Source organism: Mobula birostris, chromosome 18 (assembly GCF_030028105.1).
Source record: "Mobula birostris isolate sMobBir1 chromosome 18, sMobBir1.hap1, whole genome shotgun sequence".
In the NCBI taxonomy this organism is placed as follows: Eukaryota; Metazoa; Chordata; class Chondrichthyes; order Myliobatiformes; family Myliobatidae; genus Mobula; species Mobula birostris.
In genome coordinates this window covers 2,569,812-2,583,383 of record NC_092387.1, presented here as the reverse complement: position 1 = coordinate 2,583,383, position 13,572 = coordinate 2,569,812, and the positions used below count along the sequence as shown (strand labels likewise).

General features: G+C 43.5%; 1 protein-coding gene across 5 annotated transcripts in view; it reads left to right on the top strand.

Annotated features, from left to right (window-relative positions):
• tjp1a (tight junction protein 1a) overlaps window positions 1-13,572 on the top strand; it is a 203,865-nt gene that overhangs the window by 115,052 nt on the left and 75,241 nt on the right. For all 5 annotated transcript variants that reach the window (XM_072282091.1, XM_072282094.1, XM_072282092.1 and 2 more), the window contains exons 5-6: window positions 7,133-7,418; window positions 8,879-8,982. In XM_072282091.1, coding sequence (XP_072138192.1) covers window positions 7,133-7,418; window positions 8,879-8,982 — 390 coding nt within the window. The remainder of the gene's footprint in view (window positions 1-7,132; window positions 7,419-8,878; window positions 8,983-13,572) is intronic.

The window sequence follows — 13,572 nt, the reverse complement described above, 5'->3', positions numbered from 1 at the left end:
CGCAGGGTATCTGGTTCATAGTTACAACTATACATGAAATGAAGCTACTGCGTACTTGGCATATTATTTGATGTTTGGGTGCGAGGTGAGGTTGCCCATTGACCTTTGTTTTGGGACTGACGAGGGTGACTTACCCCTGAAGACTTATCTGAAGTATGTGTCTGATATGAGAAGAAAGCTGAAAAGGGCTTATGAATTAGCTGGGGTCACGGCTGCCAAGCAGAATGGAGGAAATAAGAGGAAGTACGATCAAAAGGTGAGATTCTCCTGACTCCTGCTGGGAGACCGAGTCCTCAACGAATTTAGGGCTACCTGGAAAGCATAAGTTGGCTACACCCTATGTGGTGGAGAGTTAGATGCCAAACCTACCAGTTTTCCGGGTGAAACCAGAGGATGGGAATGGGCCTGTCAAGATTCTCCATTGGAACCACCTGTGCCCCTGGGGCAAGAGGTGCAGATAGACCCAGATTCCGACTTGGAGCCTGCTCCTAGTAAGAGGACTCTGCAGAAACGCAGGGCGGCTGTAGGGCCCACAGCAGGCGAGGTTAGGCCGGCTCCCACCCCTGAGAGAGATACTGATTCGGAGGATGAGGAGCTGAATGTGTGGTATATGCCGCCTTTTGCTAACTCCCCATTGATTGAGGAAGAGACTCCTGGCCCTTCTCCCGCTAAGTCAGGTGAAGTGGGGTTGGCTATCTTTGGGCAGCCTGGGTTGCAGTGGGACTCTGTAGGGGAAGAAGTGGGGCTTGACCACGGAACAGAGGGGTCTGAGTTGCAGGTGGGCACGAGTGATAGGTCGGGGAAGGCCTCGCCAGGTAGAACGGAAGTATCCCCAGTCGTGTCTGAACCTGAAGAGTTAGGCGAGTGGGTGCGGAGGTCTCAGAGAATTAGGAGACCACCGGATAGGCTGGCCTACGTAGCACCAGGGGAGCAGAGTGTGACCCCTACCGTTTTGGGGAGCCTTGTGCACCTGGATTGGACTTTGTGTTTTGCAGGAAGATTTGGCAAATTATTTCAATGTCATGAGGGCATAACTAAATTTGGTGGGGGGAGAGTGTAACACGCTGTAAGGTTTCACTGCTAATGTAATGGCTTCTCTGTAATGTTCCACTGATGAGGTAATGGTTTCTCTGTAGCAGCAATGTTTGGGTTATGACTGAAGATAATGGGGCATGCTAGCCACTGAGCGGGATGTTGTTCTTTCTTGTGTGTCTGGGAGCTGGGAATTCGCAGTCTTTTGCTGGGGAGAGATGAGGAGAGAAGACGCGAATGGAGAGAGTTGGTAGACCGCCGGATGGAATGGACTTGGAGCGAGGGTGCAAAGGTCAGCAATGATCGGAGTAGGTTGATGGTGGACAAATGGCTTATCAGTGAGCTCCAACCTTGGGCACTAGAGGGTTTCATGAGAATGGGCCCCTTTTCTTTTTTTTGTTTTCTTTACCAACCATATAGTCAAATTAAAAATTATGAAGTTCAATCATTTAATCGCATATTGCGTACTGTTTGTTATTGTGTGGTACTGATTTGTAACAGGGACACATCGCGCAGCATCCACCCAAACGAGATTTCTTAAGTTTGGCTGGGCTGGGGGGGCTATCATCCCCTATATTAAGCCGCTAGCCGAAGCGAGAGTACAGAAATAAGTGTCAAGATTGCACATCACCTGTAAATATGGGCTACAGAACTGTGCCTCTCAGTTAACATGTTCGGCATGGTACTTCATGAGTTAATGTAGATGTTGATGCATTTTGGTCCACAGCTGTTGTGTTTAAACAATGTGATAATGTGTCATTTTGTTGTAATGTGCTCTCATTCATGATGGTATCCACTGCATTTTATTGTTATTTCATTGAATGCATTTCCTCACTGTATATCATCATAATGTTGACCACTTATTGTGGCATTTATTTTCTTTTTGATTTAATTTTTTCTGTAACTTAGCAAATCTTGAGATTACACATTAAGTTTTTCACAAACCTGTGGTGGCTGCCAGCTGAAAGAACTGCCTTTAGAAACTGCTTCCCAATCCAGCTCCGGTGTATGTGAATTTTTAGTAGGAATAATTTGCTCATTTGTAGTACAATGATCACAGGCCCAATGACAGAATTTGCATGGAATAAACTAAAAGATATGGAACAAAAATGTGTCATTTCATCCAAGAAGTTCTTGGATCTATCTTTTTGACTTAATCCCTGCTTGTGATAGTGAATTTCACTTTTTCATCCCTCTAGTTAGAGGAAGTTCTTCTAAATTTAATGGATTTGGTGATTCTGCTCTTTAGTCAAGGGGCTGAGTATAATAATTGGGGGTTGTGTTGTGGTTGCAAACACGGTAGTGGGGCTACTCTTGGAGGTTTGTGTTCAGTTTTGGTTGCACTGCTATTGGAAAAATGTTACTAAACAGGAAGGAATACACCAAAGTTTTAAAGGATGAAAAATATTGACAATTATTGAGGTTTTAGCTAAGATAGAAAAAGAGGTGCATAGCAGGTATAGGCAGATAGGAACAAATTAGATACTTGTGTAAAAGAAATGCAAGGGAACATTTAAGGAGGAAAGCAGGAGGGCTAAAAGAAGTCATGAGGTTGCCCCAGCAGACAACGTGAAAGAGAATCCTCAGGGATTCTGCAGATCTGTTAAGAGCTAAAGGATAACAAGGGTCCCCTGGAAGACCAGAATGGTCATTTCTGTGTGGAGCCAAAAGTGATGGGGGAAGTTTAAAACTGAATTTTTTGCATCTGTAACTGGGAGACTGACACAGTTTATAGAAGGGAGGCAAGGCAACAACAAAGTCTATACAAATTTTAGAGCGGCGGGGTGTGGTGTTTGCTGTCTTGAGGTAAATTAGGGTTGTGGATAAATCCCCAGGGTCTGACGAGGTTTTCCCCCAGACCCTGCGGGAGGCAAGTGCAGAAATTGCAGAGGCCCTAGCAGAGATATTTCAATCATCCTCATTGACAGGTGAAATACTGGAGGATAGGTAATGTTCTGCTTTTTTAGAGATGCTTTAAAAATAAACCAGGAAATTATAGGCCGGTGAGCCTGATGTCAGTACTGGGAAAGTTATTGGAAGTTGTTCTAAGGGACTGGATATATGAGTATTTGGAGAGACAGGGGCTGACTGGGAATAGTCAACATGGATTTGTGTGTGGTAGGTTGTGTCGAACAAAATTTATAGAGTTTTTTGAGGAAGTTGCAAGAAAGTTAATGAAGTCAGGGTAGTGAATATTGTTTATGTGGACTTCAGCAAGGCATTTGATAAGATCTTACATGGGAGATTAGTCAAGGCAGTTCAGTTGCCTGGCATTCAAGATGAGGTAGTAAATTGGATTAGACATTGACCTTGAGGGAGAAACCAGAGAGTGGTATAGTAGATGGTTGCCTCTCCGACTGGAGTCCTGTGACCAGTGAGAAACTGCAGGGATTGGTGCTGGATCTGTTGTTGTTTGTCATCTGTATCAACGATCTGGATGATAGTTTGGTAAACTGGATCAGCAAATTTGCGGATGACACCAAGCTTGGGGTGTCGTGAACAATGAGGAAGACTATCAAAACTTGCAGCAGGATCTGGACCAGCTGGAAAAATGGGCTGAAAATGGCAGATGGAATTTAATGCAGACTAGTGTGAGGTGTTAAACTTTGGTAGGATCAGCTAGTGTAGGTCTCACACAGTGAGCGGTCAAGCATGAGAAAAAGAGATCTACAAATACAGGTTCATAGTTCATTGAAAATTGTGGCACAGGTGGAGAGGGTCATAAAGAAAGCTTTTGGTACATTGGCCTTTATTGGTCAAAGTATTGAGTACAGGAGTTGGTGTGTTAAACTGAATTGTATAAGTTGTTGGTGAGGCCTGGTTTAGAGTATTGTGTGCAGTTTTAGTCACCTACCTACAGGAAAGATGTAAATAAGGTTGAAAGAGTACAGAGAAAATTTACAAGGATGTTGCCAGAACTGGAGGCCCTGAGTTCAGGACAGATTGAATAGGTTCGAATTTTATTCCTTGAAATGTAGAAGATTGAGGGGAAATTTGATAGAGGTAAACAAGATTGAGGGATATAGATAAGATAAAGGCAAAGCAGGCTTGTTGCACTGAGGTCGGGTGGGTCTACAACTAGAAGTCGTGGGTTAAGAGTGAAAGGTGAAATGTTTAAGGGGACCATGAGAGGAAACTTACTCATACAATGGTGAGAGTGTAGAACGAGCTGTCAGCACAAGTGGTGCATGCAAGCTCGATTTCAACATTTGAGAATTTTGGAGAGGTACATGGATATCAAGGGTATGGAGGGCTAAGGTCCGGATGCAGGTCGATGTGGCTTGGCAGCTTAAATGGTTCGACATGCACCAGATGAGCTGAAGAGCCTGTTTCTCTGCTGTACTTTTCTATGCCATTGGGACTTGGAGCTGAGTCCTGGTAGAGGTTGGACTTTATTTCTTGAAGTGTAGGAGACTGAGAGGTGATCTTACAGAGATGTATAAAATCATGAGAGATACAGATTTGATGAATGCAGCATTGAGGAAATATTTAATAGGAACGGCATTTTTTTTACACAAAGATTTTATGTATGTGGAATGAGCTACTAAGAGAAAGTGGTTGAGGCAGATGCAATAACAACTTTTAAAAGACAGTTGATGGAGTTACATGGATGGAAAAGGCTTTGAAGGTAATGGGCCAAATAAGACACTGGGTTGGGGCATCTTGATCTTGATCAGCATAGACCACTTGGGACGAAGGGCCTTTTTCCATGCTATATGTCTCTGACTGTGTAATTAGAAACATTCCATTTGACTCAACCGCCCAAGTCTATTTAAGGTTGCCTTATATAGAAACCCTTGCATTTCTGATCTCATCCTTGTAGTTCAAACTTCAAAGTAACTTTATTATCAAAGTACATTTATGTTACCATATAGAATCCTGAGATTCATTTTTCTTGTGGGAGTTAACAATAAACCCAATGGCCATAATACAATCAATTACAGACCACACCAACATGGGGGGACAACCAATGTGCAAAAGACAGCCAAACTGTGCAAATACAAAAAGAAAGAAAGAAAGAAGCAATAAGTATTGAGAACATGAGATGAAGAGTTCACAAAAGTGAGGTTGTGGGAACAGTTCAATATGATGAGGCTAGTGAAGCTGAATTGAAGTTATCCCCTCTGGTTCAAGAGTCTGATGGTTGAAGGGTGATAACTGTTCCTGAATCTGGTGGGGTGAGTTATAAGGCTGCTGCACCACCTTCCTGATGGCAGCAGTGAGAAGACAGCATGCCCTGGGTGGGGGTTCCCTGATGATAGATGCTGCTTTCCTGTGACAGTGCTCTATGCTGATGTGCTCAATGGAGGGAAGGGCTTCCCCATGACGGACTGGGCTGTATACGTTACTTTTTGCAGGAATTTCCTTTCAAGAGTATTAGCGTTTCTGTAACAGGGTGTGATGCAGTCAGTCACGATACATCTATAGTTGGTTCTTTATGTGCCGTGTCGTATAATGTTGGCGATCGTGTCTTGACTATGATTGTTCTTTGCTGTGGAAGTGGCTTGCCATTGCCTTCTTCTGGGCAGTGTTTTTACAAGGTGGCGAGCTCAGCTATTAACAATACTTGTCTGCTTGGCGTCTGTGGTCATCTTGATCAACATTGTCTGCCTGGCTTCTGATATGCATCAGCTGCTCATATGACCATCCACCACCTGCTCCATGGTTTCAGGTGACACTGATCGGGAAGGGGGGGAGGGGTGGTGAGGCTAAGCAGGTGCGACACTTTGCCCAAGGGTGATCTACAGGCTTGTGTAGGGAAGGAGAGCCTTACACCTCCTGTGGTAGAGGAGCATCTCCACCCTACCACCTATCTATAGATGCTTGTCAAAGTTATAGATGTCGTGCCAAACCTTTGCAAGGTCTAAAGGAAATAGAAGCATTGCTGTGCTTTCTTTGTAATTACACTTATGTGCTGGACCCAGGACAGGTCTTATGAAATGATAACATCAAGGAATTCAAAGTTGCTGATTCTCCATCTCTGATCTCCTGATAAGGACCTTCATGTTCCTTCAGTTTCCTCCTCCTGGAGTAAAAATCATCTCCTTGGTCTTGCTGACATTGTGTGAGAGGTTGTTGTTGTGGCACCATTCAGCCAGATTTTCAATCTCCCTCCTCACCACCTTTGATTAAGCCTACGACAATGGTGTTGTCAGTAAACTTGCTTTTTTTCCCTCAATTGTCTTGCTGGCTTTACCACAAATTTTAGTGGTGATGAGCGTTACTTTTCAAGATCCCTTCGTTACTGCTCTATCTCCCATCAGACTGGTGCCCTTCATCTATCTGATGCTCTTTTCATGTGTCATCCCACTGTTCTTTTTGCCCTGTGTTGTCCGCACAAGAGCATATCCTGTAGATGCTGGAAATCCAAACAACACACACAAAATGCTGGAGGAACTCAGCAGGCCAGGCAGCTTCTATGGAAAAGGCCTGTCTGGCCTGATGAGTTCCTCCAGCATTTTGTGTGTGTTGTTGATGATCTGGCTTGCAAAGGTGCAACATCAGCTTTACCCTTGTGTTTGACCACAGTTCTGACACAGGATGCCTGAAAATTGACCAAATGCATAGCGAAGCCACACCAGGAATGTCATGAATATTCCCTCCGCTCCCCTGTACTCTGCATCCCAGGGGAAAAAAACTCATTTCAATTCAAATACGGTGCTAGCCTGGTTCTTTTGAGATGAGAATTTTCATAAAGTTAATCAAGAACTTGATAAAACACTTGACAGGCAATGAAATAGTTCGAAGTGATCACTATTACAACAAAGCAAGACTGTAGTGGAGATTGAGAGGGACATGTTGATGAGGACAAGAGTGAGCTTTCTGCTCTTTGAAAAATGAATTGTCATCTCCTGTACCTACAAGAGAAGGCAGATGGGCTTTGGTTTAATGCTATGAATGAAATTTGTATTTTTGACAATGCTGCACTGTATGAATACACCAGAGTGAAAGCTTGGGTTGTGTGCTCTGTCTCTGGAGTGGGGTTTAACACAATTTACTGACCTGGAACAAAGGCTATTGGAATTTCAAAAGAAGTCAATTTTAAAAAAGTAAATTAATGATGAAGCTCTGACAACTTGTTTTTGTTTAATTCCTCCAGACAATCAGGAGAAAAAGGAAAATTCAAATGCCAGTGACAAGAGCAGAGCCAGATCGACAACCCATCTCGGAACCTGAAGACGATAGTTATGAAGAAGAGGTTTATGATCGTAAAAGTGGACGAAGTGGGCTGAGTCCTTATGGCGGGAGGAGAAGTGAGAGGATTGTTGGGAGGCATGATGATAGAGAGAGAAGCTTGTCACCAAGATCGGAGCGAAGATCAGTTTCATCAAACCTCCCTCCAAAACCTATAAAAGTGACATTGGTAAAGTCAAGGAAGAGTGAAGGTGTGTTCATTGGGAAAATTACAACTGCACCGCTCTCCTCATATTGACATCAAGCAGCTTGAAGGATCTTATGTAGGATTCAGTCAGCACACAGGCGTGTGTAGATAATTCTGACGTTGGTAACTGTTTCAGTTCTTAACAGACTGGAACATGAGCTTGAATCTATTTGTAAAACATTTGAAGTGTTGGGCCATTATATAGATAAAATTACATCTGATATTTGGTGGGCGTACCACACTGTTTCTGCTTGTATATTTTGTTCCACATTGCTGTCTCCAGGATCTGTTAGTTCATTTAGTAAACTGACATGGTAAATTTTTCTTCATTTTCTGATACGTGGAGCAGACCTTGATGGACCTATGAGCCATGCTGCCCTGGCAACCTCCAACAAACCTGATTAACCTTAATGTAATCACAGAATAATTTACAATGACCATTTAATATACCTGGTCCACCTTTGGACTGTGGGATGGAACAGAGGATATGGAGAAAGCCCACACATTCCGTGCGGAGGACATAGAAACCCCTTACAGAGCATGCCAAAATTAAATTCCAAACTCTGGAACACCTGAGCTGTAATAACATCACGTTAACCATCATGCCTAGTTTTACAGATTGTATTCCATATTAGCAATTTATTTGTCTACCAAAATCTATTGCATTTAAATTGAAACAGTTGGTTTAAAACTGTATTCAAAACAGTAGCTGTCTGAATCCTCTGGTCTTTCCAGTGGAGTGTGAGTTGCAGTTGATGACCTACAGTTCCAGTATTGTCATTGCTGGAGACACATATGATGTCATTGTTCCTCAGATGAAATGTTGATGTTTTTATTTTCCAAATTCAAGGTTATTAAACTGACTTTTAATACCACAGTTTCTATGGCGAAAATTGAACTTGGTCCTCAACTGTTAGTCCAGCACCCTGGGATGTCAGTTGGATAATTTAGTTGGGAGTCAGGGTGCCCTATGGGTCAGATGTTTGTGCTTAACTTCTCATCTGGAACAAACTCATTGTTGAAGTTTAAGGTCTGTTTGTAATTTGCCTTGGATGCAGAGGATGCCTATAACCTCACAGCAGCCTGCGAATTCATCCTCATTCCTTCCACCTATTTTAATGCACTTTTGTATATACAGGCTTGAACTGGGGTGGACCTATGTTCTACAGTTATTTCCTCAACAAGTTTACAGCACTCTACCAGCACCTAATCACCCACTTAGAAAACAAGCAGCAGGAATCAATGTGGAAGCAGTCTTCTGAAAAGTTAGCTTAATTGGAACAGATGCTAGAAATTTGTGGTAATAAGTTCTTGCTTAAATTGGATTTTGGTGCTGTTTGATTTTTTTTTCCCTCCGAAGGAGTTAAAATTTTCCCCCTTTTAAACTGTGCACGTTCTATGGAATGACATGAATAACACCATTGTTTTTAGAGTTAATATCAATGATTTTCTTTCCCCTCTCAGAATATGGTCTCCGATTGGCAAGTCACATTTTTGTGAAAGAGATCTCTTCGGAAGGGCTGGCAGCCAAGGACGGTAACATCCATGAAGGAGATGTAGTGTTGAAGGTCGGTTACTCAGTTTCCATCTTAAAAGCTTGAACTTGTCTCTCAAGGTTTTCTCTCTCATCACTTTCTCTGTTCCATTTTGAACAAACCTACTATGAATTGCCATGGTGGAGTGGTTCTGTAAAGAATGATTAATACTGTTTATCCACACACAGTCAATCTATCCCTTTGAGCACAATTGTATCTTTTAAAATTCATTGTGGAATGCAGACATTGCAGGCTGAGCCAACATTTAATTGCCCATCCCTAATTGCTCTGGACAAAGTGGTGTTGAGGTGCAGCCTTGCACTACTGCAGTCCTTGAGGTCTGGATACACCCACAGTGCTACACAACATGATGTCCAGGGTGCCTTTGGTGTTAAAGCAGGACTTGCTCTCCACAGCAGTATCTTCTAACAATGGTTATGTGAACAGTTTGATCTGCCGTCGGCAGATTGGTGAAGACCAGATGAGGTATTGTTTCAGTCTTGAACTTCTGCACACCCAGTGCAGCAGCTTTGTCCTTCACAATCTGGCTGGTTTGGTAAATGATGTAGTGTCAAACCACTCTTGGTGATAGGTGGTAATCATTGGAGATGAAGTTCCAATATCCTTACAGCTGGCCCAGAAATGAGGTTGGATCGCTCTGGGCATTAAAAGGAGAAGTTGGGGCCTGAGCAGAGAGTTCCAATGCTCATTCAACTGATCTGGGTGCAAGGTTGGATCACTTAGTGTGCCAAGCTGATCTGAAGAGCTTAAGGGTGGCTTCGGGCTGGGCAACAAAATCTGGGCCCAAAGAGATTCGCTGGGTGGCAAAATATGGGCCTGGAGTGAGTCACTGGGTGGCATAGTCTCGGCCCAGAGCCTTTCACAGCAGCAATGCCTGTGTCCTAGTGAGAGGTATGACACGTGTTGAGAAAATTTAAACAGATGGGAGGTGGGAGCTGATTTCGCTCACTCTCCACAATGTTCACTCTGTTCTTTGGAACGCCAGAGCCTTTCGTTGTTCCATTGTTTGATCAATTTAAACACCGGCCCAAATAGACTGTAAAGACAGGATGTCAGGATCTGGGGTATAATCCGATTTATCTCATTCTCCGTGATGGTCATTTCCATGCTGCGGAGGCCATGCAGACTGCCCGGCTGCTGTGCTCTGTCACTGCTAATATGATGAACTGATAAACGTGACTTTGGGCCTGCTCCGGAGTTCGGATCTGAGGTCTCAATTTTGGTTTGGAAGGCTAAAAACAAAATACTCTGTAGATGCTAGGGTCGAAGCAACACACACAACACACTGGAGGAACTCAGCAGGTCGGGCAGCATCCGTGGAAACGAACAGTCAATGTTTTGGGCCACCCACTTCAACTCTGCTTCTCATTCCCATTCGGATATATCCATACTTGGCCTCCTCTACTGCCATAATGAAGCCAAACTCAGGTCGGAGGAGCAACACTTCATATACCGTCTGGGTAGTCTCCAGCCCCTTGGTATAAACATAGACTTCTCCGACTTCCGGTAATTCCTTCCCCCACCCTTCCCACATCCCAGTTTCACTCTGCTCCCTCCCCCAGCTGCCTATCACCTCCCTCATGGTTCTGCCTCCTTCTACTACCCATTGTGCTTTCCCCTATTCCTCCTTCACCTTTCTTGCCTACCCCTCTCTGCTTTCCCTCTCCCACCCCTTTATCTTTCCCCTTACTGGTTTTTCAACTGAACCTACCAGCCTTCTCCTTCCCACCCTCCCCCCGCCTTCTTTATACGGCCTCTGCCCCCTCCCTCTTCAGTCCTGATGAAGGGTCTCAGTCCGAAACGTTGACTGATTGTTTCCACGGATGCTGCCCGACCTGCTGAGTTCCTCCAGCGTGTTGTGTGTGTTGGGTTGGAAGCCTGTTGTTCATTGTTGGTGTGATTTTAATTTTTTTCTGTTGTGCATTGAGTGTTGGTCTCTTTGTTATTTTTTTTAAATTGGGTTCTTTCAGGTTTCTTGCTTTGTGGCTACCTGTGAGCAAGCAAATCTCAAGGTTGTATAACTTGTACATTTCTTAATAATAAATTTACTTGAATCCTGAAAGACTCTACACAGAACAAGTTCTGCGCCCTTGCTACTCTGCCTCAGTTGATGGAGGATGGTACATCAGGAGACTGCTTCCTTGGCCATATCTGATCAGATGTCATGTGGTTTCCTGGAGTCTGGACTCAGTGTTGAGGCCTCATATGGTTGATGCTTCTAGATAAGTAGATCTATTGGTTCTTCAAGTCTGCCTCATCGTTTGACATGATGAAGGCTGATCTATATAGGCATCCTTTGCCCGTTCCCATAATCCTCAATATTTGATCTTTCAAATATCTGTCTGCACCTTAAACGTTTCTAGTAATATGGCCTACACCACCCTCTGGGGCAGAGAATCTCTACCCTGAGAGTGATTTCTGCACACTGCTATCTTACATCATCAACCCTTTAGTTTGTAGCTATGTCCTTTTCTTTCTACTCTCCAGCTGGTGAAAATATTGCGACATCTACATTGCTAAGCCCCTTCAGGACTTTGTATGTTTGCATCAATTTACCTCTTATTCTTCCAACCTCTGAGGAATACAGGCCCAAAATGTGTAGCTTCTTGTTAGGGCAGTGCTGTTATGCCATATAAGTCTCCTTTGGACTGCATCCAAGGTTACAGTAACAACTGCATTGCCACCTCTGGTGGCTCTAACCTGCTGATGGGCAGGAGGCATCCAGTGATTGTGATGGATGAGATCTGTGTCTAACTTCTGCATTGGACTTTGTTCACTGATCCAACTCAGGTCTGAATTCCAGAGAATGCACATGACTATTCTATTTTAAGGAATGAAGAAATGCTGCTGATGTCTATCATCAATTCAATAGATGCAATCGTGCATGTTTACAACAGAACCAGGTTATTGTATGCAAAAATGTCTGCTACCACAATCTCAAAGTTGAAAGTAAATTTATTATCAAAGTACATATATGTCATATATTTTTCATAATTATGGATTCATTTTCTTGTGAGCATTCACAATCAGTGTAACATAATACAATGTGCAAAAGACAACAAACTGTGTAAACAAAAAGAAAATAAATAATAAATGAATAAGCAATAAATATCAAGAACATGCAATGAGGAATCTTTGAAAGTGAATCCATGGGTTTTGGGAACAATTCAGTGAGGGGGCAAGTGAAGTTATTCCCTTTGGTTCAGGAACCTGGTGGTTGAGGAGTAATAACTGTTCCTCACCTGGTGGTGTCACTCCTGTACCACCTCCCTATGGCAGCAGCAGGAAGACAGCACAGCCTGGATGGTGGGGGTCCTTGATGCTTTTCTGCGACGGTGCTCCATGTAGATGTTCTCAATGATGGGCAGGGCTTTACCCGAGATGGTCTGGGTCGTATCTGCTACTTTTTGCAGGCTTTTCTGTACAAGAGCATTGGTGTTTCTATACTAGGCTGTGATGCAACCAGTCAATATTCTCTGCACCACACATCTATGGAAGTTTAGATGGTATGCTGAATCTTTGCTAACTTATAAGAAAATAGAGGTGCTGCCATGCTTTTTTTGTAAAGGCATTAACATGCTGGGCCCAAGACCGATCCTCTGAAATGATAGCACTGAGGAATTTAAAGCTGCTGACCCTCTCCATCTCTGATCCCCGATAAGAACTGGCTCATGGTTCTCCAATTTCCTCGTCCTGAAGTCAATAATCAGCTGCTTGGTTTACTGACATCAAGTAAGAAGTTGTTGTGACACCACCAAACCAGATTTTCAATCTCCCTCTGATCTCCAATCAGCACCTTTGATTCAGCTAACAACAGTGGTGCTGTCAACAAATGTAAATATGGTATTGGATCTGTGCTTAGCTTCACAGTCATAAATATAAAGTGAGTAGAGCAGGGAGCTGAGCACAGAGCCTCGTGGTGCACATGTACTGATGGAAATTGTGGAGGAGCTGTTGCCAATTCAAACTGACGGGTCTGCAAGTGAGGAAATCGAGGTTCCAGTTGCATAAGGAGGTATTGAAGCCAAGGGCTTGAAGCTTATTGATTAGTTTTGAGGAGATGATGGAATTGAATGCTGAGCTGTAGTCCAATGAAGAGCATCCTGATGTATGCACCTTCGCTATTGAAATGTTCCAGGGTTGAGTGAGGAGCCAATGAAATGGTATCTGCTATTGATCTGTTGTGACAGTCGGCAAAGTGGAGGGGATCCGAGTTGCTTCTCAGGCAGGAGTTGACCTCTCAAAGCACTTTATCACAGTGGATACAAGTGCTACTGAATAATGGCCATTGAGGTAGGTTACCATGTTCTAAGGCACTGGTATAAAATAAGCCTACTTGATTCAGACTGCTGAAGTGAGAGGTTAAAGATATTGGTGAGCTCTGCAGCCAGTTGATCAGCACAGGTCTTTAGTACTCAGTCAGGTACCCTGTCTGGGCCAGATGCTTTGAATGGGTTCACCCTCATAAAGGATGCTCTCACGTTAGCCTCAGAGATTGAGATTGAAATCACAGGGTTATTAGGGGCTGTGGAGTATCGTGAAGATGCCTCAATGTTATGATGGTCAAAGCGTGCATAGAAAATATTGAGTTCATCTGGGAGT